The 26,179-nt window shown below is 34.5% G+C and overlaps 4 protein-coding genes across 4 annotated transcripts; 2 read left to right on the top strand and 2 right to left on the bottom strand.

Annotated features, from left to right (window-relative positions):
* The first annotated feature begins 896 nt into the window (after positions 1-896).
* LOC110726608 lies at positions 897-2,445 on the top strand. The gene is made up of 2 exons (XM_021906083.1): positions 897-1,188; positions 1,433-2,445. The coding sequence occupies exons 1-2, from the start codon at positions 997-999 to the stop codon at positions 1,565-1,567; spliced, it is 327 nt and encodes a 108-aa protein (XP_021761775.1). The 5' UTR covers positions 897-996; the 3' UTR covers positions 1,568-2,445.
* Positions 2,446-2,659: 214 nt separating this feature from the next.
* On the top strand, positions 2,660-13,084 carry LOC110726696 (RING-H2 finger protein ATL3-like). Its single transcript, XM_021906168.1, has 2 exons — positions 2,660-3,565; positions 11,506-13,084. Exons 1-2 carry the CDS (start codon positions 3,428-3,430, stop codon positions 12,268-12,270), a joined length of 903 nt encoding a protein of 300 aa, XP_021761860.1. The 5' UTR covers positions 2,660-3,427; the 3' UTR covers positions 12,271-13,084.
* Positions 5,120-7,902, bottom strand: LOC110726695. Its single transcript, XM_021906167.1, has 2 exons — positions 7,750-7,902; positions 5,120-6,391 (listed from the first exon to the last, which is right to left on the bottom strand). The coding sequence occupies exon 2, from the start codon at positions 6,287-6,289 to the stop codon at positions 5,183-5,185; it is 1,107 nt and encodes a 368-aa protein (XP_021761859.1). The 5' UTR covers positions 6,290-6,391; positions 7,750-7,902; the 3' UTR covers positions 5,120-5,182.
* Positions 13,085-21,241: 8,157 nt separating the features above from the next.
* Positions 21,242-22,427, bottom strand: LOC110726697. The gene is made up of 3 exons (XM_021906169.1): positions 22,380-22,427; positions 22,183-22,286; positions 21,242-21,881 (listed from the first exon to the last, which is right to left on the bottom strand). The coding sequence occupies exons 2-3, from the start codon at positions 22,279-22,281 to the stop codon at positions 21,468-21,470; spliced, it is 513 nt and encodes a 170-aa protein (XP_021761861.1). The 5' UTR covers positions 22,282-22,286; positions 22,380-22,427; the 3' UTR covers positions 21,242-21,467.
* Between the last annotated feature and the right edge of the window lie 3,752 nt (positions 22,428-26,179).

The raw sequence follows: 26,179 nt of genomic DNA on the forward strand, positions 1-26,179 counted from the left end.
AAGCAAGAAGGTAAAAGCAAAACAAACTATTTATCACTTAAAAAAAAAAAAGGGATCAATGTTAAAAGAATTAGATACATGACCTCAAATCGACAAATTATGATCACGATGAAATTGGCAATTTTGTGCAACCTTGTGAGAATTGACATGTTATCAATATGCTTCTATTTCCAAACTTGGATAGTTCATAACTTCATATCATGTTAATGAACAATTAAGGCTTTGTTAGTTTGATTCAAAATTAATATATCTAAACCTATCTGTTTCAACTTAAGATATGGGTTGATCTACTTTATTTTAAGTTATTCATTGTAATCGAACTTGTTTTGGCTAACTTATTTTTTTATACGGAATGCTAAAGTTCTTTGCTAAGCCGACTTAATTTTGGGTGAGTTTGGACATATTTTTAATGGTTGCTTTTGGCAGGTTTGGGTACTTTGTAGATTTATTTTTTCATTTAGAATATTTAGTGTGATTAAATATGTATGATTATGTACTTTTTATTCAGGTGTTTAACTGTTAGGAAATGTGCACCAGTGAATATATAGGTTCATAGGTGTTGAAGTGTAACTTTCTAACAGCGCATGTGATTTAAGTGTTCTGCATTGATGTAAGAAGAAAGAGCTAAACACTTAAATTATGATCTAAGGCTAAGGTGCTACATAATCCTCCTATTGTCATACAATTTTGAAATGAAACCTCCTTAAACTTATTGATTAAAATCCAAATTTCTAGTGCACCTTTAATCAAATCATAACACGTATTATAACATGGAGGGAATAAAGAGAGAGCCCGGAAAAACAGCCACATCATAGTCAAGAAAAGAAGACACGTATAGTTATGGTTATATGCATGTCTTACAGCAAGCATTTTCTATACCTTCTTTCACTATGCCTAGGTGCATGCTCCACTCTAGTTTAAGTTGAACTCTCTAGCAATTCTCAAAAATTATACAAAGTTATTTTACTAGTTTTTGAAAACTTAGAACAAAGAAAAATGAAGGTTGTGTCACCAATGATGTTGGCTCTTATGTTAAGAGAGAAAAGACCTGCTAATAATACTATGATTAACTATGATTTTGTGAAAAATAGGACTCAACAACAACAACATAGATTGATGGTGGGAAGAGCTAGCAATCGGTCCGGGGTCCATGGCACTCATCTACCTGCTACAGATGACATTGATAATGTATGTTATTACCTCCTTATTAATTTGTTACTTTCTCCTTTTCTGATTCATCTTTTTATATACAAAAAGCGGGACAGATGATTTGTTTAGCAACAGAAGGTGTATTGTTCATATATACTTCGTATTACCGGTCCTTTATTATTGTATAAGTAGTAACATACTAGAAAATCTATGGTATTTGAATAAGAAAATACTGACCGATAGAGTAGTATATGCAACTATTAATCCCTAATTTTCGTTGTAGGTGGAAGTGGAGAAGGAGATCAAGAAAGGTAAAAAGGATAAAGAGGAGAAGAGGAAAGAAGTTGAGGAAACTGTTGACTCACACCTTAGCCGTTCTGGTCAAGATCAACACCCCAAGTCTTCCCCTACCAAATAGTTCAATTTCTTTTTTTCTTTCTTTTTTTTTTAATTTATTTTATTTACAAAAATCTTTTTCCATTCTAGAATATGCAAGTTTCTTTGACTTATCTATGTTTGGCATGCATGTGCATAAAAAAAGTCATGCTTAACAAGAAATTGTAAATTTGAACCAAATTTCTCCAATCTCCATAATATAAGAAATAATACTTGTATGCTCTTTTCATCTTTATGGTTCATAAAGGTGTGAAGGTTGACAGTCTAACACATCGTGCTACCATCATATTACACTCCGTATATATAAACCAAGTAGTCCATATGTGAGTGCTTTATACTTAAAATCAATTTGGAATTATTAATTGTTGGATCTCCAATAATTATCAATATTAATGAAAACAAATCGAGCTCATCAGATAGAGGTATGTAGTGTTCCTAGGTTAACACTTTTTTTTAAAAAAAAAAGAAATAGAACTTGCAAAAAAAAAAAAAAAAAAAAAAAAAAAAAAAAAAAAAAAAAAAACACTAGGACTAGAGGTGACAAATAGTTTGTTTAAATCGGATCTATTCATCAATAGATTATACATATCTAGGTAAGGAAAGTTGCAAGTTGTCTAAGATTAATTCAGGTAAATGTTGTATAAATTTGAGTATAAGTTAGGTCAGGTCAGTTTCTAATCATTCAATATCGGCGGTACATGTTAGATTTGGACCTCTAATCATCCAATTTTGGTCACAGTTTAAGTCCATCATGTCAATTTTGCGAAAAATATGTTCTTATTGTACCTTGAGCTTCATTATTATTAGGTCAAAATTTACTACTTTGTATATTGTTTAAAGAACGGTTAATGATAATATATTGTCTAATTAAGAAATGAGGGTATGTAGCTCCCAAGTTGGTACAATGGCACACACATGCACACTCGAAAAGCCACTATTGCAAGTGTGCAATTAAATAAAAATTGCATCATTTAAACTAGTAAAACTACAAAATAGGCCCTAGCAAATACTCCATACGGAGTAATTAATTCAAGTAATCAGGTTAACCTAGGATATTTAATAATAATAAACACTAAAAAGTATGAAAGATAATATAGAAACGTACCAAAAAAAATACAAAACGCAACTAATCAAATTGGCGGCCTATGTACCCATCGATGATCAATGATGGCTAAAGATTAAAGAAGCTCCGTATATTACTATAGTACTTGCTTAAGTCATTCTCAATTTGTTTATTTAAATTTGATTATTCTAGTTGACTTTTCAATTTATTGAACCTTCTAATTTTGTTCTTCTAAATTTACCATTCCATATTCATCAAAATGTCAATTAATTTCTCCTCTATGTTTCTAGTCAAAATACAAGACTAATTCAATTTTTATTTTCAAAGTTGGCCTATTTGGCCATATGTATAGTAGTTTCCACTTTGTCCACCAATATTCAGTTAATTTGACCCTTTTACAAAATCATAGCTATATTATACATCATACGTAGTACATGATATAAATTCCCAATTTCATAAGCCTGATTTAAATTGCTTCTCACTTTCCTTTCTCTTGGAAAAAATTTGGAAAATTATTGCTGGGAAATTTCCTCTGTTTTTCTTGCTCTCCAAACTTTCGCAAATTTCAACACATATAAACCCCCCTTATTATTACTTTTTTGTACTTAATTTGAGTTCAAACAATTTTTTATATGGGTTTTGCTGGAATTCTCACAATTTTTTCAATCTGGGTTGTGCTTTTGATTTTATAAAATTCAAAAATTCCTTTCTGGGTTTTATTCTTCTCTTCAAAATCTCATTTGGGTTAATCTTATTTTACGTTAATTTTGTGTATTTTAGTAGAATTGATCAATTATTACAAGCTAAAAAGTGTCAAAAATGGTGGGTATGGATGGAATGTCACCATCTTCAACGAATGATGCAACTGTATATGCAGCAGCTTCAATATCAACACAAATTATGATTGCAACTGTAATAGTCCTCTTCTTTGTAGTAGCCCTTTGTTTCTTCCTTCATATGTATTGAAAGTCTAACTGGCTAATACAAGAGGGGGGGTGAATTGTATTTGAGGTGAAATCTAAAAACTTTTTGCGGAATTTAACTAAATGAAATAGTGACGAGAGAAGATATAGGCTTTTCTAAATTTCCACTAAGTAATCAAACTCTTTACAAGTGAAGATTCAAACCCGTTAACAAGTTCCACAAATTAGGAACTTGTTCCCAACTCTCACAGAAGACTTCAGCAACGAAGCTTCCTTGACCTCACTTTACAAACTCACAATCCCAACCCCTAAGTACTTGAATACAAACTGTGATTACAAATACCTATTGCACTCAAGAATATAAGAAGGATAATAACTCTCTTTATGTTATTAGATAGCTACTGGAATTTTTATGCTTAAGAGTTATATCTTTCTGAGATAGTTTGCATGAGTATTTATAGAGAAGGCTTAGTCATTAACCTCCACTATAATCACGTCCACATGCCAACAACCCACTAACAACTTGTGGAGTTATCTTGACAGATGGTAATCATGAAGAGGTTTCCTAGCCTTATCTAATTAGTCCACTATCTTAAACAACTTGATAATCATTAGCCGTATAAAGATTTTCACACAGAAAAACCGCTTGCTATCCTTATCAAATATTTGTTTAAAAAGATTATCAAAAGTTTGTTTAAAAAGATTTTATTTGAAAAGATAAATTTATTATTTATTAAAACAACTAGATAATTATCTTCGATAATTATCTTTATTAAAACTTTTACAAATTATCTTTTCTTTAAGAAATTATCTTTTAAAACTAACTTTTATTCCAGTAGTCTTTTTAACATAAGTCATTGAGTTCCTTTCCGACTTTATAATATTGAGTGCTCACAATTAAAACTAGAACGTGAGATTTGCACGAGGCTTTTTAGAGAATGCTACTCCGCATCCAAGTTCCTACTCCGGAACGAACTTTGCTTGAATCCTTTATTCACCAAAGACTCAAAACATTCATTAGTCGAGTTTGTCAATTTGTCCATCAAAACCAAAAGGCTCAACAAATTCCCCCTTTTTGATGATGACAAACATTGACAAACTTAGGTAAATAAAATCATCCAGGCATGCAACAAAAATTTAAAGTAAGGCATGAAAACAAAAAAAAAACAATTAAAGAACTTAGAAAAATATTAAAAAGTTTTTTTTTTTTTTTTTTTTTTTTTTTTTTTTAAAAAAAAAAAACTGAGCAAAAGAAAAATTAACAAAGACTTTAAAAACTGAACTTAGAAAAAGTTTGTACCTTCGATGTGTGAGTTCCTTGGTAAACACTTTAGCCGCCATGAAGTTTGTCTTTTCCCCCTTTTGGCATTATCAAAAGATTGAAAAAAAACATTTTGCTATACTCCCACTAGACTACGTAGGGAATAGTGAGCTCAAATAATGCAAGGCAAAAATAAGTTAGGTACTAAATCATCAGCAACCTCACACAATCATATGAAAAATACGAGCCAAGTTCCGATTTAGGAAATAGAAGAGGAACATAGAGAATGTAGCAAAGGATAAAGGCGTACAAACCACAGTTCAGAGAGATTAAACAAGACCAAAATAAAATTGTTCAACATATGAAATTAGAATAAGTGCAATCAAGGATTTAAAAGGCTGCATTGGTAGGATCAAGGGTTGGATTTGTGGGATCAATAGAGTCTTCCTCGACTTCCTCAAAGGCTACTCTGTTGATAGTTTCCAAGATCTCTTTGTTGCCTTCACTAAACTTGCCTTCAGCCTGTGCAAGCTTTGCCTCTACGCCTGCAAATCCGGTTGCTTGAGAATCTGCCAGAGCCTGCACCTGGCCTTTAAGAGAAAGCAGTTCCGAGGCCATTTCCTCCAGTTTCTTGCTCACCAGAGTAGTCAACTTCTCCATATCTGCTTGAACCTGTTGAAAATCATAAACAGACACACGAGTTCCAGAGAAAGCAGCAAAGCCAGTAGGCTGAAATGGAGGAGGAGAAGGTGAATGAGGAGGCTGCCTAGTAGATGAGACAGGAATAGAAGAGGGTTCAATGGCAAAGGGGACTTGGGTAGGTTTGAAGGTGGGATCAGATTTGTCTGAGGAGCTGATGGTTTCTACAGTCACAGGGTGTGTAGTAGAAAGGGCAGGCTTGACCACATTCCTCTTACTTCTTCTAAGGCCCCCTGTAAACACAGGAATGACAGGTGGTCCAGCTGTGCTCTCAGAGTCTGTGGTATGTTCCCCCTCACTTTGATCAGTTCCCTGCCCCTCATGTGAGTCAGATTTTCGAGCTTCCCCCTCAGAAACTTCCTTATGTTCCCCCTCAGAATCTTCCTGTTTTTCTCCTTGCACATCTCCCTCAAGTATTTTTTCTTTGTTTTTCTCTCCGTTAGAACTTTTTTCTTCTTCCTTATCTCCCTCAGAATCACTGGAGGTGGTAGCACCCTTACTAGCAACCTCACTACCCTGGTCACTGCCCTCCTCATCACTTGCGTCACATTCTTCCTCAGCTTCTTTCCCTTTCCCTTTCTTTTTCTCCCCTCCTTTCCGAGGCACAAAACATACTTTGCCATTTGTAAGCCTAAGACTCAGTCTAAGTAATGATTGTTCAGAGAGGATATTATCGGGTTTGAGATATGTTGGGGATTCACATTCAACATCAATACCAAAAGATTTGACCAACACAGTAAGGAAAGAGCCATATGGAATTGTGGTCTTTTGAGCATAAAAATTCAAGTGTTCAATCATTAGAGCAGGGAAATTAATCTGTATTTTGCATGCAAGACAGAATATGAGGGAGGCATCCAAGAGTGATACGGTACTCCGTTTTTGTAAACGGGGTACTATACCCTTCCAGGTGAAGGTAAACAGTAGCTTATGAAGGGGTGTTAGGGCATGATGGTGAGTAGTTTTCACTTTCGGATTTCCTCCAATAAATTGAAGGATTTTGCATTCATCATTATGGCCAATATTTACAGATTGTTTGTGCTTTAAATAAGAACAATAGCCTTTAACAGGAACTTGAAATAGATTTCCAAGATAATTGGCATCAAACGAAATTGGAATATCATTAACTACGGCCGAGCACACACCATTATCACATTGAAAGGTATTTTTGAACTCATAAATAAGTTTAGGATAAACAGGGTAATGAGAACAATTCTGGAACAAGTGAGTCCATTTTTGATAATCAATTAAAGAAGTAAATTCAGTGAACTTACTCGCCACACACCAATCATAGTTGATGTGATATCCGAGAGTGTAATTCCATGATGGGAATTTGGTGGTTGCGCGCCGTTTCCTGTCGCCGCCCTTCACAACCTTAGCCTTCCTCTTTGGCTGAGCAGATGGATGCACCATCGCAATTGGCACCGGTTGTGGAGACCCCGTGTTTGAGGAGGGTTTGGATGGTGGTGATCGGGTTTTTGGGGTGGTGTTTCGGTTGGTTTTCATGGTGTTGAAGGTAAAATGAAGGGAAGGAGAAGATGAATAGTGTGAATAGGAAGGAGAGAGAGTGAGGCTGGTTATGGGAGTTTATGGGGAGTTTAATTGATTTGATAGGTGAAGGTGGAGTGAAAAGAAGAAGAAGAGTTTAATTGGGAGGAGTGAGAAAGAAAAATGACGGTTTAAAAGGTGAGGTAGTGGAGTAGTTTTAGAGGTAGTAGGATTTAATTTGGTGAAATAATTGCACTCATCTAATTCAATGTTGATAAAATAAAATCGTAAGTTAAGGAGTTGATATACATGCTTCTTATCTTACGTAACAAATAAAAGCAGAACTGAACAAAGGAAAATAAGGAGGAAAAAAAAAGATAAAAATATGAATAAAAGATAAGAATAAAAGATAAAAAAAATAAGGAAGGCAAAAAAGATAATAATAGGAAGGAAAACAAATTAACAATATAAAAAAAATGGTAAGTGCAAATGGATTGTAAATTATGATGATAATTTACGTGATCATAATACAGAGAATAAAGAATGATGAAAAGGGAACTTGAAACAACATGGCTCAATATTTTTAACATATTAAAAGTATGTATAAGTGACTTTTCAATACTTCACAAATCTTTTCCCTGGGTAATTTCAGCTGTGTTATGCACACAAGATTGAGCATAGCATTGTTAGTTACATCCGATTTTACCTTAGGGGTTCCAAACAAAAATCACTTTAGCCGTAGCATCCCCAATTCCACACGCATCTTTTCAAACTTGTCTCTGCTTAAAGGCTTAGTTAATATATCAGCAATTTGACATTCAGTAGAAATAAAATCTAGCCTAATTAAGCCCTTTTTCAAGAAAGTCATAAACATATCAAAAGTTTCATCTTTACTATGTAAGAATATGACCCATGTAAATCTAGAATAATCATCCACAAGAACTAAGACATATATTTTTCCACTTCTACTTTGAATTCTAACGGGGCCACACAAATCCATATGAATGAGTTCCAATGGTTTTGTGGTGCTTACCATTTTCTTTGATTTAAATGATGATCGAACATGCTTTCCTTTGATGCAAGCTTCACAAATTTTGTCATTTAGGAATTTGATAGAAGGTAATCCGATTACCAAGTCCTTTGACCTTAATTTGTCAAGCAATGAAAGACTAACATGTCCAAAACGTCTATGCCATAGAAGTGGATCATCCTCAATAACACTTAAACAGGATAGATTGTATTTTGGAACTTTGTTAAGATCCACGGTATACGTGTTCCCTTTACGAGTTTCTTCCAAAACGATTTTTCCAGTGTTATTGTTGATGATTTTGCATTTTTCAGATGAAAAGCTTACAGAGTTTCCTTTATCACAAAGCTGAGATATACTGAGTAGATTATGCTTCAAACCTCGAAAAAATACATTGTCAATTGCATGGGAACTTGACCTTCCTACTTTGCCAACAGCAACAATGTTGCCTTTCTTATTGTCTCCAAAGGTCACTGTTCCCCCTGTATAGGCCGTCAGTGAGAGAAATCTGGATTCATCTCCTGTCATGTGCTTAGAACAACCGCTATCGAGGTACCACTGGTTGTTCCCCCTCACTGCGACCTGCAAAAGAAATTAAGGGTTAGTAGCAGGAACCCTTTCATTCATGGGTTCCTGTGTTGACACATTTAAATCAGATTTCTTCTGCCAAACATAGTTCACATTCTTATTGTACAGATTTGCTTTCTTAGTACATTCTTCACTGCGATGTTCCTTTTTACCACAAAAAGAACAAACGGTCTCACTAGGTAAGTTCACATATTTCTTTTTCTTTCCAGTGGACTTCTTCTTATGAACATAGCCTAGACCTTCTGTTCTTTTTGTCTGAGCTTCCTTTACCCACTTGGGAACACCCGTGCTTGCTGTATTTTTACTTTTTCTTGCAATTTCTAGGTCCTTTTCTAGTTTCTCATTTTTATCATTGGTTTCCTTTATCTCTTTCTTAACATGCTCTAGTTCATTATTAAACATGATTAAAGGAACTTCAGTAGACCTGCAAGAATCAATGTTAGTACACAACATTTTATATTGAGTCAATTCAATATTCAGCATGATATTCTCACTCTTGACTCTTTCAAGGGATTCTTTTAGCATAATATTTTTATCTAACAATTCAAAGAATCTGCCTTGAACATCATTTCTTAAGCTATTCAGATACTTAACATGATCTCTACAAATTCCAGTTGCCTTTTCGGCTTGCCTTAGTTTTGCACATAATTCTTTATATTCATCTAAGGTTTCTAACAATAAAGAGATTAATTTATCCTTTGAGAGAGATTTCAAATAACTAGGTTGAATGACTACCTCATCATCATGCTTTGCCATTAGACAGAGATTGGCTACTTCATCGTCTGTGTGTTCCTGTTCCTCTTCTTCGGAACTTGATTCTCCCCACGTGGAAATCATTGCTTTCCTGAAATTTGTTTTAGAAAAGTTAGGCTTGGAATTTCTGCTTTGATCAGCTTCTTTTCCCTTGCCTTTCTCAGATTTCCATAATGGACACTCTTTGATGAAGTGGTTGGTGCTTCCACATTTGTGACAAGAAGACTTGGCTTTGGGTTCCTGATTTCTTTTACTGTATCCTTTCTTCTTGTCTAAAAACTTGTTGTTACGGTAGAATTTTTTCAGCCTTCTCACCAACATTGCAGCTTCTTCTTCATCGATGTCAGACTTCTCTTCGGATTCTTCATTAGCTCTTAATGCTAGCCCTTGACTTTTGACAGTCTCCTGAGTCCGATTGTTCGACTGGATCTCGTGAGTAATGAGGGAACCCGCAAGCTGTTCCAGATTGAACTTGGTGAAGTCTTTTGATTCCTGCACCGCTGCAACCTTTGCTCTCCATCTGTCATTGTCTGGAAGACTTCTTAAGACTTTTCTGACCTGCTCATCTATAGGAATTATCTTACCAAGACACGTTAGTTCGTTAGTAATACTTTTAAATCGAGTAAACATGTCTTTAATGGATTCTTTGTTTCCCATTTCAAAGCGCTCATACTGAGATAAAAGAATATCTATTTTGGAACGTTTAACATCTGACGTTCCTTCATGTGTAACTTCCAGAAGATCCCAAATTTCCTTTGCGGATTTGCACCCTTTGACACGAGTATGTTCATTGGGTCCAAGTCCCCAAATTAGAAACTTTTTGGCAGTAGCATTCATTTCTAATTTTTCGAAATCAGTTTTTTCATATTCATCCATAGGTTTAGGGATTACCTCATTGTTAGCATTCGTTTTCGTAATTTCGTAATCTCCTACTTGTATAATCCGCCATACCTGATAATTCTCTGCTTGGATGAAGATTTCCATCTTATCCTTCCAATAAGGATAATATTTGCCGTTGAAGTATGGAGGCCTTTGAATGGATGTACTCCCGAATTCCTTTTCCTCTGTGTAAGCCATTTTCCCAGGAACTTACTCAACAGGGTTGCCTGCGTGCTCTGAGTTCCCGCTCTGATACCAACTGAAAGTCTAACTGGCTAATACAAGAGGGGGGGTGAATTGTATTTGAGGTGAAATCTAAAAACTTTTTGCGGAATTTAACTAAATGAAATAGTGACGAGAGAAGATATAGGCTTTTCTAAATTTCCACTAAGTAATCAAACTCTTTACAAGTGAAGATTCAAACCCGTTAACAAGTTCCACAAATTAGGAACTTGTTCCCAACTCTCACAGAAGACTTCAGCAACGAAGCTTCCTTGACCTCACTTTACAAACTCACAATCCCAACCCCTAAGTACTTGAATACAAACTGTGATTACAAATACCTATTGCACTCAAGAATATAAGAAGGATAATAACTCTCTTTATGTTATTAGATAGCTACTGGAATTTTTATGCTTAAGAGTTATATCTTTCTGAGATAGTTTGCATGAGTATTTATAGAGAAGGCTTAGTCATTAACCTCCACTATAATCACGTCCACATGCCAACAACCCACTAACAACTTGTGGAGTTATCTTGACAGATGGTAATCATGAAGAGGTTTCCTAGCCTTATCTAATTAGTCCACTATCTTAAACAACTTGATAATCATTAGCCGTATAAAGATTTTCACACAGAAAAACCGCTTGCTATCCTTATCAAATATTTGTTTAAAAAGATTATCAAAAGTTTGTTTAAAAAGATTTTATTTGAAAAGATAAATTTATTATTTATTAAAACAACTAGATAATTATCTTCGATAATTATCTTTATTAAAACTTTTACAAATTATCTTTTCTTTAAGAAATTATCTTTTAAAACTAACTTTTATTCCAGTAGTCTTTTTAACATAAGTCATTGAGTTCCTTTCCGACTTTATAATATTGAGTGCTCACAATTAAAACTAGAACGTGAGATTTGCACGAGGCTTTTTAGAGAATGCTACTCCGCATCCAAGTTCCTACTCCGGAACGAACTTTGCTTGAATCCTTTATTCACCAAAGACTCAAAACATTCATTAGTCGAGTTTGTCAATTTGTCCATCAAAACCAAAAGGCTCAACATGTATGTCAAATGTTTTTGGGCACATAATAATGAAGACCCTGACGTGGTGTCATGGCGCCGCCAATTAGCCGGTCAGCGCCGTGCTGCAGCCGTCCCTGCGCATCGCCGAGGTTTAGACCCTGCCGCGCTACGGTCGTTGCCTATTCTGGTGTACAACCCCAAGGATTTTAAGGATGGATTAGAATGTGCTGTTTGTTTAAGTGAAGTGTCAGAAGGAGAGAAAGCTAGGCTTTTGCCTAAATGTAATCATGGGTTTCATGTTGAGTGTATTGATATGTGGTTTCAATCTCATTCAACATGTCCACTTTGTAGGGATTCTGTTATCTCTACAACTAGTAATTCGTCGAATGATGATGCTAATAATGATCTTGAGTTGCAAGATGATGATGGTTTGTATTGGTCGGATTCTAATTCGGATTCTGATGATGCTACTCCAAGGGCAGCAGATGCACCTAATTTTCCTACAAATGTTCTGTTTTGGGGTGATGAAACTCGAGTTAGCGCGTTTGGACAAGGTGCAAATGCTGCTGCTGATGCCTCTTCATCAGCATCTTCTTCTGGTGTCAATAGGCCAAGATTGGATGAGATGGTGATTGATATACCAAGTCGCGAGTTTTGTGAGGATTGCTTGTCGTCGCCACCACGAGTGGAGGAGGCGAAAACTCCGGTGATGACGAGGTTGAGATCGTTGAGGAGGTTGTTAAGTATGGGACAGGGGAGTAAGGTGGCTCCCTCTAATTGTGAAGTTGATCAACAAGCTTAAACCACAAATATTCAAGTTTGTTGATTGCAATTTGATCATGTATAGATTTTATTTACTCCGTACCAATTTTAACAAATTTATTTACTTGGTATATAAGATGGGTGATTGGTGGTTTTCTTAAATAAAAGATGAAAAACCCCGCACCCTCATAGCCTCATAGCTAGGGTTCTTAGTTTTCTTACAATGATTTATTCTTTTGTTAAATGTAATACTTTAGTTTACCAGCTAGACGTTTTAATGTTCGTAAGAATATATTGCCCTGTGTTATGAAATAGGACCCTTTTTGGGACTTTGAATTTGATTGAGGAACAATGCAAAGCTAAATGAGAAAGCAATTAAAAATGAACAAAATAAAACACACAAGATTTATAGTGGTTCACTCAAAATGAGCTACATCCACTTTTGGGGAGATTGGAGCTTGTATTACTCTTCAATGGAGGAAGAATTACAATGGAGAAAGATGGTGTTCTTGGTGAGCTAATTTAAGATCTAAGTCTCACTTGTGTTTCTCTCTCATACTCTCTACAATGAAAAACAAGAGTATATATAGTGCAAGATGAATCAACGGTTAAGATTACATCCCGAGCAAAATAAGAAGAAATCGCAGCGCTGGAACAGGGGCTCGAAGGTTCGACCGAACCTACCCAGAGTTCGTTCGAACTTAGTGTGGCTCGGTCACACCACCATAGGTTCGACCGAACCTACTCTAGAAATGAAAAGAGCATCAGTTCTGCCTAAAGGTTCGACCGAACCTATTAAATGGTTCGGTCGAACTCCCCCTGCGCGGACAGCACTTCTTTAAACAGCCATAACTCCCTCGATTCTTAACCAAATCAAGCTTATGACCAGTCGTTGGAAAGATTTTGAGAAGAGCTATCACCTCCAACTTGAATCATCTCAATATCACTTCTAGATCTTGAGATATGCTCATTTTAAGTCAGCCCTTTCCATGCTTCTTTGATTAAAGCCCCAAACACCATAATACTAAAGCATATATCAACATGGAGCATTCAAGGCACACATATAACACCCTGTATTTTGTGCAAGACACCATAACTAGGTATGATCTCTTGAGAATCAAGATTATTATTTTCTCATATCCAACATTTTAACTACTACATATATACGTTTGTGGATTTCTTATGAAGCGACACATATACACCCTTAATTTCTAAACATTGTGTATAAGGGTCTGTTCTCATACGATTATTTTCAGTTCAGCTCTAATAAATTCAGCTCAGCTCAGCTCTAATAAGTTCAGTTCAATAATTCAGCTCATTTCAGTCAATGAGAACAGGCCCTAAATACGAATAATATTTTTCTATATTAAAATAATAAAAATAAAATCAAATTCCAATTATTACATTCCTGTCTTCCATCAACATAATTTTGGTATTGTTGGGGATGAATTGGAGCAAACTATAGGATGATTTTAGGCATGTGCATGGTAATCTATTGTACACACAAAGATCCTTACCTCAAATTATATTTTATCTTAGTTTAAATTAGCATGATATTGATAAGATCGAAATTTTCAAACAATTTTTTTTAAAAAAAAATTTAAAAAAAATGTGAGTTTTATACAAGCCTTGTAATTATCCTCCCATATCATTGGACCTACTCTTGTCTTAAACTAAAATCAGTTGCTTTTGCTTGTGGGAGTATAGTTCTTTCATCAGCATATGCATTAATATATTTATCCAATTCAATTTAAATTAGGGGAAGTCATGTCACTTTTAATTTGTTGTGCTGATTTTAAAGTTTATAATGATGTATTAATAGTCATTGCTTTACATAAGAAAATAATTATAATTAAGGGGACGTCATTGTTCTTTTGTTGCAAGTCTTGTAACATCTCTCGCAATTAGGAATTGGTTTGACTGATGAATGGAAATTTGGGGATAATGATCCACATCAACTGTGAAAATGATTGCAAACAGTACTTTTTAGAGGTGATTTTATTTTTAAAAGTTCATGCTAAAAGCCAAGAAATTAAAAAAAATAAAAAATAAATAAATAAATTATACATAAAACTTGATTATTAATATAAATAAAATAAAAATTAGTTTATACTTTATAGATGGCAAATTTGCTACAAACTTTGTTTTAGGTTCTAAAAAAGTTCTTTTTTACCTCTTATTAGAAATCGTTGTAATTGGATAATAAGTATTCGTATCATTTAGGAATGGCTGTTGCCAATCTTGTGACTTAGTCTCACTTAATTTAGTTGATCAACATTTTTGTAAAGAGTTTTGACTTTCTTTAGTCAAATTTTGTATCCAATAATTCGGTCCAACTTGACTATTAATGTCAAAAATGTGTATTTTACTTGGGGAAATTCCCTTCCCTGTTTCTCATGGTGAGAAACAAGATTTGTTTTTCATGGGGGCATTTTTGTGAATAAATCAACAGCTTTTTCATTATTGTGGGTTTCACAATTGAATAAAGTTGTTGATTTATTAACAAAAATACCATGTGAGAAACAAATTTTGTTTCTCATCATGAAAAACTGGGACATCTTCTTTTACTTGGATTGATAACTTGACTATCAATGTCAAAAGGCTGCTCTATAGCAATTAGCAAAATATTGTGCAATTGATTTACCATCTTTCTCCAAAAAAAAAAAAAAAAAAAAAAAAAAAAAAAAAAAAAAGGGGCTCCTTTTAACATAACCTTATTTGGTTGACTCATGTCTAAATTGGGCTAATTATCATTTTAATTAACTCCGTGTTTTGCCAATAATAGACATCACTTAGTTATTGTTCATCTCACAATAATTCCTTCAACCTCTTCCAAACGATCATATGCCTATGTTGCGACCTGATTCGGACCGGACCCGGAATCCTTGAATTTCAAGGAACGGGACTGGACCTAAATCTACAAGTCCGAATCAGGTTCGATTTCGGTCGTTTCAGGTTCGATCTTGTTTATGTACACCCCTATATTACAATACGAGTAATATAACATAGTTTAGAGATCATTCATGTCTACTTATTTAAAAGATACACACAAAAGATATTTTCTACAAATTATTTGACATATAATTATTTCAATTAATTGATGTTCAAAACGTCTAATTTTATTAGACAAATAATTGCTTCAATTAATTGTATGTTCAAAACATCTCATTTTATTAGACATATAATTACTTTAATTAATTGCATATTTAAAAAGTCTCACGTTGTTGACAATGAATTTATAGCTTACAAACTTGTCATCATGACTTAGTTATATACTTCATTTAATCATGCTTTTCCGGAAGAAGTTAATCTACACAATCATCGACTTTACTCATATAGTCAATTTTAATTTATAACCAAAGTTTATTGACATGCACAATATTCATTTTGTAACTTATTCATAGTCCTACAAGAAAAATAAAAACATGTGCCATTGCATTATTGCATTAGTAGTACGAGTAAGTAGTTATAGAAGTACTCCTTTAAAACCACACAAAATAAATGCTTTGGTTCATAGTCAAACTAGTCACAATCAAACTCGTATTTTCTCTAAGTAATTTTAAAAAGCATACAATAATTTTTTTTTAAATAAGAAATCAACTATCATTGCAATATAATCATTTTAAAGTTCTCAACCATTTATTCGAAATAAAAAACTTTACATTAATAATAACTATGGAATATCAAAATTGACAATATGGTTCAATGCATTTGATTATTCATTTTCGTAGGACAAATCTATCCCAACCAACCAAGCAAATCATACACTTTCTACATATCAAAATTTAGTTAAGGTTTTAAGGAGCAGAGTAAACAGTACCATAGGTTTTGGCATCATATTCATGCTCATTAAGCCTCTGTATAATAACATATGGTATGTTATCCTCCCTCTTCCTCTGATTATTGTAGATTTTTCCATTCATGGACATTTGCTCAAAATATTGATACAATCATGGGCTTGTAAAATTTGGGCCACAATCCCAACAGACTACGTTGCACAACATTTTTTCTGGGTTTGAGAGGGTAACGCCTTTAAAAGGGGAAGAGGAGAAACGGGGAAGATAAGAAGGTGGCATGGTTGAAAAGGGGGAAAATAAGAAGAAAAATACTAAAACTGGGGTTTCAAATTCTTGGAAACCATTAATTTCCACCAAATTATGGTTTGGGGGGTTTGGACTTCCCTAACGGCGTTAAATCTGCCAATATCACCATCTGTGTAGAAGGCGTTACCACTTCTACTCAGATTGGTGAGTAATTGTTGGATTTCCCTAACGACTTTAAATCTGCCAATATCACCAGCAGTGTAGAAGGTGTTACAACTTCTACTCAGTTTGTGGGTTTTTTTTTTTTTTCTTTTCTTTTGGTAATTGAATATCTGGGAGAGTTTTTGGCATGGATTTGGATGGTAAATTGGTAATAGTTAATAGACATTGTTTTTTGCAATTTTCAATTCTTAGTGGATATTGATGGTAATTGGATTATGGAAAGAATTTTTGCAGTAATTGGGTGGTAAGATAGATATTTAAGAATTGTAAATGATGAACGTAGAATTAGTGGAAAAATGAAGGATTTAATTATTTTTACTTGACTGAAATTATTTTTATTTAATACTATTTTTTTTTTTAAAGGTGAAATGAACAGGGCCTAACTCTCACTATAATAATTGGATTAGCAGTAGTTGTAGTAGGAAGGCTTGTATTGAGAGTGGCTTGATGGGTATTTGTATTTGTGTCTTGCATGCACCAATTGAAAGCACATATATTTATTTATACTTGTGCAATGACGGTGGAGCCATGAAGTAAATGTTGATTTGAACATGCTAGATTATTCTAGCATATAAGATTGAATTAAGAAGATAATTCTAGAAAATAGATTTTTTTTCATCCACAATATTGATACAATCATAGGCTTGTAAAGTTTGGGCCACAATCCCAATCAACAGACTAGGGAAGATGAGAAGAAGAATGCTAAAAACGGGGAAGATAAGAAGGTGGTTGAAAAGGGGGAAAATGAGAAGAAAAATGCTGAAAATGGGGTTTCTAATTCTTGGAAACCATTAATTTACACCAAATTATGGTTTGGTGGTTTGGATTTCATTCCCTAAGGGCGTTCACTGTATGGTTTCTTCCACCCAGATTTGCCAAAATCACCAGCTGTGTAGAAGGCGTTACGACTTCTACTCAGTTTGGTGAGTAATTATTTTAAGTTTAATTAATTTTTTTTTTTAATTTTATTTCATTTTTTTGGTAATTGGATCTATGGGAGGGTTTTTTGGCATGGATTTAGATGGTAAATTGGGAATAGTTAATAAAAAATTCTTTAGACAATTTTCAATTCTTGGTGGATATTGATGGTGATTGGATTATGGGAAGAATTTTTGCATTAATTGGGTAGTAAGATAGACAATTTTTTTTATTCTGGATAGTTGGGTATTTTTAAGAATTGTAAATGACGAACATAGATCTGGTGGAACAATGAAGGATTTAATTTTGTAAAGCTCATGCTAAAAGCCAAGAATAAAAATAATAAAATAAAATAGGACATTTTGTGAAAAACGAACTACCTTAAAAAAAAACACTTTTTTCGAGAAACTACTTAATAAAAAAATGTTGTAAGAAACTACCTTATAAAAGGGTAAATGTTGTAAGAGATTGTCACTGGTCGGAAAGTCGACGTTGACTTTTATTTTTTCGGCGTTGATCACATCACGTGCCAATCAGGTGACTTTTAATTCACTATTTCCCTCCTTTTTTCTTAGTTAGCACATGATGTGGTCAACTCCAGAAAATAAATATCAACGATGACTTTTCGACTTAGGGTAATCTCTTATAACATTTACCTTTTTATAAGGTAGTTTTTTACAACAATTTTTTTATTACGTAGTTTCTCGCAAAAAAAAGTGTTTTATAAGATAGTTTATCACAAAACGTCCAATAAAATATAAACATAAAACTTTATTATTATTAATACAAAGAAACTAGAAATTAGTTTATACTTTATAGAGGGCAAATTTGCTACAAACTTTGTTTCAGGTTCTGAAAAAGGTTCATTTTTACCTCTTAGAAATCGTTGTAATTGGATAATAAGTACTTGTATCATTTAGGAATGACTCTTGCCAATCTTGTGACTTAGGGCATGTTCTCATTGACTGAATTGAGCTGGGCTGAACTGAACTGAGTTGAACTTATTAAAGCTGAACTCAACTCAACTCAACTGAATATTTTTATGAGAGAAAGAAATTAAGATAAGAACTGAACTGAAAATAATCGTATGAGAACAGACCCTTAGTCTCACTTAATTTAAGGCATGTTCACACTTACTTAATTTCAGTTCAGTTTAGCTCCAATCAGTTCGTTCTGTTCAGTTCTACTCCTAATTTTCCTCTCTCATAAAATATTAATTTCAGCTTCAATCAGTTCAGTTTAGTTCCAATCAATTCAGTTCAGTTAAGTTTAGCTCAATTTATTAAATGTGAAGAGGCTCTTAGTTGGTCAGCACTTTTTTTAAAAGAGTTAAGACTTTCTTTTTTCAAATTTTGTATCCAATAATTTGGTCCAACTCGACTATCAATGTCAAAAATGTATATTTTACTTGGATTGATAACTTGAGTATCAATGTCAAAAGGCTGCTCTATAGCAACACGAGGAAACCCCATTTAATTAATTTGATAAACAAAATTTGTTTATCAAATGGCAAAATGGTAAATAAAACAACATAAATGTCCAGTCATCATGACATTTTTGTAAATATATCAACATAGTGAGACCCATATTTACTAAAAAGTTGTTGATTTATTTACAATTTTGCCATTTGATAAACAAATTTTGTTTATCATATTAATAAACTTCTCTATTTTCTCATAGCAAAATATTGTGTAATTGAATTACCGTCTCACCCTAATAAAACACAATCGTGAGAGAAAAAAAAAAAAAAAAAAAAAAAAATTAAAAAACTTATTTGGTTGACTCATGTCTACATACATAGTTAAACCGGGCTTATTATTACCATTTTTAATCTTAACTCTGTGTATTGCCAATAATAAACATCTCTTAATTATCGTTCACCTCATAATAATTCCTTCAACCTCTTCCAAATGGGCATACGCCTTTGTTGTCTTCTACTCACATACTACAATACAAGTAATTTAACATAGCTTAGTCTACAAGATACTGGGAAAATATACTTCATACAAACTATTAGACATATAATTGCTTCAATTAATTGTATGTTCAAAACGTCTCATATATAATTAAGGAAAATTGTAAACTAATAATCCCACCTTTGCCACTTCTGCTCAAAACAATCCCACTTTTTTCGAATTCCCAAATAATCCCACCTTTGACCCCCATCTTCTCAAAATGAGTCTTTAACCGATTTGTTAAATTAGTGAGCTGTTTAAGAAGGTGACTTAACACGTGTCACCTTCTTATTGGCTTTCTTTTTAAAATTTTTTTTTTTTAAAAAAGGATAATTAAAAAAAATTAAAAAACCCCCTCGACCACCTCCCCTGTCGGAGCTCCGCTTGCTGCAGCACAAGCTCAACCAAACCACCGGCCTAACCCCTTCAAACACCTATACCCTCACCACAAAACAGCCGAAATCGACCAAAGAAGCCCTGTAACGGTCGATTTCGGTAGGTGATGGTGCGGTTTTAATTTCCATCGAAATCGACCATTGGATTTTTGGGCGTTCGATTGATAGGATGTGGATTTCTAAGCGGCGAATTTCTGGGCGGTGGATGTCGCGGCGGGTTTCAATTTCTGAGTGGTTGAAAGGAGGTTTCGAGGAGGGAGAATGAAGGAAGGGGTACAATGGCCGGCTTTACGGGTGGTGGTGTGCTGTTTTTCCCGATTTTGGTGGGACAGGGGGTGCCGACGGCTGGAGATCGGCGGTATTTTGGGGTGGCAGGAGTTCGTGGGCGGCGGTATTTCGTGGTGGCTGGGGTTCGTGGTTGGTGTTAGGGGGTTTTATGGGTGGATGGGATGGTCGGGGATAGGAGAGAGAAAGAAGGTGGTGGGGTTAGGTGGTGATGTGGCGGTGGTGGTTAGGAGAGAGAAAGAATGTGGTGGTGGTTATGGTGGTTGGTGTTAGGGGGTTTTATGGGTGGATGGGGTGGTCGGGGTTAGGAGAGAGAAAGAAGGTGGTGGGGTTAGGTGGTGATGTGGCGGTGGTGGTTAGGAGAGAGAAAGAATGTGGCGGTGGTTATGGTGGGAAGCTAAGGTTGAAGATGAGAGATTGAAAAAAAATTATAAAAAAAAAAAAAAGTTAACCTGTTGAACAAGTTGTGAATTATAAGGCCTGTTTTAAGAAGATGAGGGTCAAAGATGGGATTATTTTAGAAATTCGAAAAGGTGGGATTGTTTTGAGCAGAAGTGGCAAAGGTGGGATTATTAGTTTACAATTTTCCTATAATTAATTCAATTAATTGTATGTTCAAACGTCTCATATTATTAGACATAAAATTACTATAATTAATTGTATGTTCAACGTCTTATGTTGACTATGTATTTAGAGGAATGTCTGAGAGCAAGTCTTAGCCAATATACAACTAATTTTTATTAACAGGCACAATATTCAGATCGATCGTAACTTATTTATAGTCTTACAAGAAAAATAAAAACCATGTGCTAATGTGCCATATCATTATTGCATTAGTAGTAAAAAAAAATAAAAAAAAAATAAAAAAGATAAAAAATAGTTATAGAAGTACTCCTATTAAACCACACAAAATAAATGCTTTGGTCCTTGGTCAAACTAGTGACCATAATTATTGGAAGAAAGTTTGAAGCTGGTTTAATTTGCAATTATGCAACAAAAAAAAAATGTAAATAAAATTGGTATAGGGAGTATAGATTAGCATATACTATAGTGATTAAACAACAAACTAATGACAAGGCTATAATAAGCATAGATTATGAAGGACATATAAGGTGTAAGAAAAGCATGCCATCCAATTAATCTCCGTCTGATTTAAATTATTACGGAGATAAACTTGTATATTCTCTAAGTAATTTGGAAAAGCCTACAATAATATTAATTTTACAGAAATCGACTGTCATTACAAAATAATCAATTTAAAGTTCTCAACCATTTATTCGAAATAAAAACCAAAACCTTACGTCAATAATAACTCCGGAATATCAAAATTGACGAGATATTCCATTGACTATTGATTTTCCTTATGACAAATCCTAACCAACCAAGCAAGCCATACACTTGTTACATACCAAAAGTTAGTTAAGGAGCAGAGTAAACAGGACCATAAGTTTTGGCATCATATTCAGGCTCATTAAGCCTCTCTAGGTTAACATATGGTATGTCATCCTCCCTCTTCCTCTGATGAAACATGTTGGTGAGCGGCCCCGAGAAAGCAAGCCGGGGCCAGTATCCAGCACCAACGGCAGTTGCAGTTACTCCAGCGCCGCCATGAATGGGGCCCGATACATTGCCACGGTTCTTAGGAGTCTCCTTAGCTTGCTTCTTAGCCTTCTTGGATGATGATGATTTCCAAAATGAAAGGAAGGCAGATTTCCATGACTTCTTGCCACCCTTTTTCACTCCACTTGAACTCGCTTGGTTTTTGCCCCTTTTTTCTTCTTTTGCTTGCTTGTGTTTCTTCTCTTTGGCATATTTCTTAGCCTCTTCCAAAATCTGTTCAGATAAACACAAAGCAAATGAAAACTTTTGCAAATAAATTTAACAAGTCCGGCACCCAGACTTTAAAATCCTGGCTTCGCCCTTGTGTACATATGTATGTATATATTGCTTATACTATGTAATTATAAATAAAGGAGTCACTTTTGTCACAATTCTATGCATTTCAATATAAAAATAAAACATGAATTAAATAATAAACAACTTTCACAATTGATATCATGATTATTTATTAATGCAAAGAATGTATCTTGGGTTCAATCAAGCATTGGAGAATTGAATTGTTATTTTTCCTGACCTCTTTGAAATCAGCCTTGGCATCATAGTCACTGCTGCTCCTGCCATTGTTCGCGGTGTTGCAAGACTCGAAACCAGGGAAAACAGAGGAATCCTTCATTTTCTCTGCCAAAAAAAAAGGTTAAAAAGCAAGATTAGTTTGATTTCCTGAAGTTTACCAAGGAAAATGAATATGTTTATAGAGTAAAAAGGACTAACCTTTGATGAACCTCTTAGTTTTTCTTAAGGTGTAACCCAATGTACTTAAGTCAGTGTTAAAAAAAAAGTCAATAAATAGTGTTGAGAAATTATAAAAACAGAAGTAAATCATATATTTCCATATTAAGAGATAGAAAGATGATTTTCTACCAAGTTTATTTTGTTTTATCAAATTGGTAGAGTTTTTATTATTATTTTTTTTAATTAGGGTCTGTTCTCTTCAGCTTAATTTCACTTTAGCTCAGTTTAGCTTCAATCAGTTCAGATCAGTTTGGCTCCTAATTTTCTTCTCTCATAAATGATTCATTTCAGCTCTATTCAGTTAAGTTTAGTTCAGCTCCAATCAGTTCAGTTCAGCTCAGCTCAGTAAATAAGAACAGACCCTTACAACTATGTACCAATTAATTAAAAGGACTGTTTAAGGTTATTTGGAAAGGTGAAGAGTGTAGCAATTGGCAAATTAACCCCACATTTTAAGGAATCCAACATATGCCACCTCAGTCTTTGTTAGGGAAAGGTATAATTTTGGAAACTTGAGATATTAACGATACGGCAGATATTTGTACCATTAATAAAGATACGATCGTATCGTTATAAACATATAAATAGTATTCACATGACTATTTATAAATAAACAAGCCCAATGTTTAATATTAGGCCCAAAGTTTGGAGCTCTCGGTTTTCACAATCCAGGCATAGCATATTTTTATTGTATATTTACCGTAATTTAAATAAAACTCTTTTATATTCAAGATATTCCATCAATTATTTCTTTTAAAAAGAATTAAAAAAAAAAGAAAGAAAGAAATACCATCAATTAGATAAGGATTGTTTGATAAACTTAAGCTATTGTCTTAAAGTTAAAAAATACTTGCATGTAATTATTCTAGTCTCATGTTTGAATAGATAAAATACACTACTAAGCACCATTAGCAAATAGTAATTACTACGTAAACTAAAACTATTTTTGTAATCCTAAGATCGACATTGGTTCTACTACTAGTCTTCTACACTTCTACTTTGCTTGTATGTCATATTACATGGAGTACATTTTACTTTGTTTCTAAATTTGGGAGAATCCAAGACAAAATTTTCGACCAAATTAAAAGGTCTATGTCATGTCACTTTAAAAAATCTGTATTTGAAAATGATAGTGCTCAATTTGTAGCAAATTGCAAATTTGGACAATATTAACAAATTGGAGTCCATTTCCATGGTAAATCAATGTTCCGGATTTTGCATGTTATTCTTTTAAAGGCTTAAAGTATCCGTGAACTTATTCGATTAGAACTCTATTTTATTTAAAGATAATAAAGGGACATCTGAGAGATAAAATAATGAAAATTTCTTAATTTAAATATCATGAGGTTTTCCTTAAACCTTGGAACATAAGGGCGGTGTCATTATTCACTATCTCAACCTTACTTCAACTAAAACTCTACAATTATAATACCGTTTTAACAATAAAAGAAACAAATAAAAGGGACACTATTTATATATTTTTAGTATCTATATCTATATACGAAGTAATGTATTGAACTAGGGGTGGGACTTTTCAAACCGAACCGTGAAACCGTCCGTTACCGTACCGAACCATCACGGACCGAACCGTTTATAACCCGCTAATTTTAAACCGAAAACCGAACTGAACCGTATAATGTCAAACCGAAACCGAACCGAACCAATTAATGTTAACCCGTTACGAACCGTAAACCAATAACAAACCAAACCGTTTATAAACCGAAACCGTTTGAACCGATTAATGTTAACCCGCTAACTGTTTAAACCGAACCGTTTATAAACCGAAACCGTTTAAACCGTAGGAAAAAAACCGTTTAAATCGAACCATTTACAACCCGCTAACCGTTTAAACCGAACTGTTATAACCCATTAAACCGTTTAAACCGAACTATTTTCAAACCGCAACCCGTTTAAACCGATCCGATTACAAACTATTTAAACCGAACCGTTTACAACCCGTTCCATTCAAATTGAACTATTTGCAGCCTTTAACAATTTGTTAGAATTCCACGAAATATATTTGATGTTTAATGTAATTTAACTATACAATTTTTTTTACATATAATTATTGATTTAAATTTGTAAATTTTTTTGCTATTACAAAATTAAAATTATATTCTTGTATAACTAAATTAGGAGTTATAATTTAAATAAAAAATGAAAAAATTTGGCCACCCACCCAATCCAACCACCCTCCACCCACCCACCACCGTAACCCACCCTAACACCACCCCCGCCATCACCCCAGACCCACCCTAACACTACCCCCACCCACCACCGTTACCGTAACCCACCCCCACCCCACCACTGTTACCGTAACCCACCCCCACCCCACCAACGTCAACCCAGACCCACCCTAACACCACCCCCGCACCCACCATAATTACCGTAACCCACCCCACCCCACCCCACCACCCACCGTAAACGAAAAAAACCCAGACCCAAACCTTACCCCACCCCATCCACCACCGTCACCGTAAATAATAAAAACCCAGACCCATACCCCACCCCACCTACCACCATCACCGTAACGTACCCCACCCCACCCCCTCAACAAACCCCACCCCACCCCACCCACCACCGTCACTGTAAAAAAAAAAAAAAAAAAAAAAAAAAAACAGACCCAACCCCAACCACACCCACCACCACCGTAACACACCCCACCCCACCCCATACAAAAAAATCGAAAAAAAAACCCAAACCCACCGTAACCCCACCCCACCCACCCCCACGAAACCCAACATCCTCGAAACCCCCCAACTCACTCTAATTGCTCACCCACCATAAAACTCCCTCCCTCCCTCGAAAAATCCTCCCTCCCCACCCACCCGAACCCAGTCTAACCGCCGCCGCACCCACCCTAACTCGGCCCCCTCCGTTGCCCACAACTTGAAAAAAAATTAAAAAGAAAAACAGAAAATAAAAAAAGGAAGAACGAAAACACCTTATATATTAATCCTGAATTTGGCCTCAAATTTGGTTTTAAAAGGCCAAATTCGATCATGAAACAACTAGATCTAGAGTTTCGTGGTCGAATTTGACCATAAAAAACCGTCGTGCATGGTGCCGGTGGACGGAGACGGAGAAACGAGATGGAAGAAAGGAGAATATAGACGGAAGAAGGGAGAAGAAGGAAGAAGAAGAAAGGAAGAAGGAAGAGGAGATGAGAGAGAAAACGAGAGAGCAGTGAGCATATTAGCAGCCATGGCTTCAAAAAATTGATAATATTACAGAAGAGGATTAAGAAAACGAGAGAGAAATAAAAAAGAGTACTAAAGAGACGATGATAAGAGTGATCTGATTGGTGGAAAATAAAACACACGGATCGTGAATTGGAATGTGTGCGATGATAGGCCGTTAGATGACATGCAAATCAATGGCTGATATTTAATATAAGACGGTGACACGGATCATGGGATAATGGATTTGGATAGTATGTTTTTTTTTTTATTCATAGCTACGTACTAATAAAAACACTACTGTACTCTTAACTTTATGTAACTTATAAATTGTAAGAAACACAAATGTTTGGAAATTGGAATTGATTCAATATGACATATTTAATGTATATTAGTTATATGTATATCAGTATATGTAATAAATAATAATGTATGGTACGATTGGTATCATACTATCATTGGTATGTATAGATAATCGATAAATGTATCTTATTATTAAAACTTAAAACAGTTGATGATCGATCTAATTGAATACTTCTACTTCCCCACCCGTTTTCTTTAACTTGCAAGTTGAAACATATATATGTTGCAGCCTTGTAG

Source organism: Chenopodium quinoa, unplaced genomic scaffold (assembly GCF_001683475.1).
Source record: "Chenopodium quinoa cultivar QQ74 unplaced genomic scaffold, ASM168347v1, whole genome shotgun sequence".
NCBI classification, from domain to species: Eukaryota; Viridiplantae; Streptophyta; class Magnoliopsida; order Caryophyllales; family Amaranthaceae; genus Chenopodium; species Chenopodium quinoa.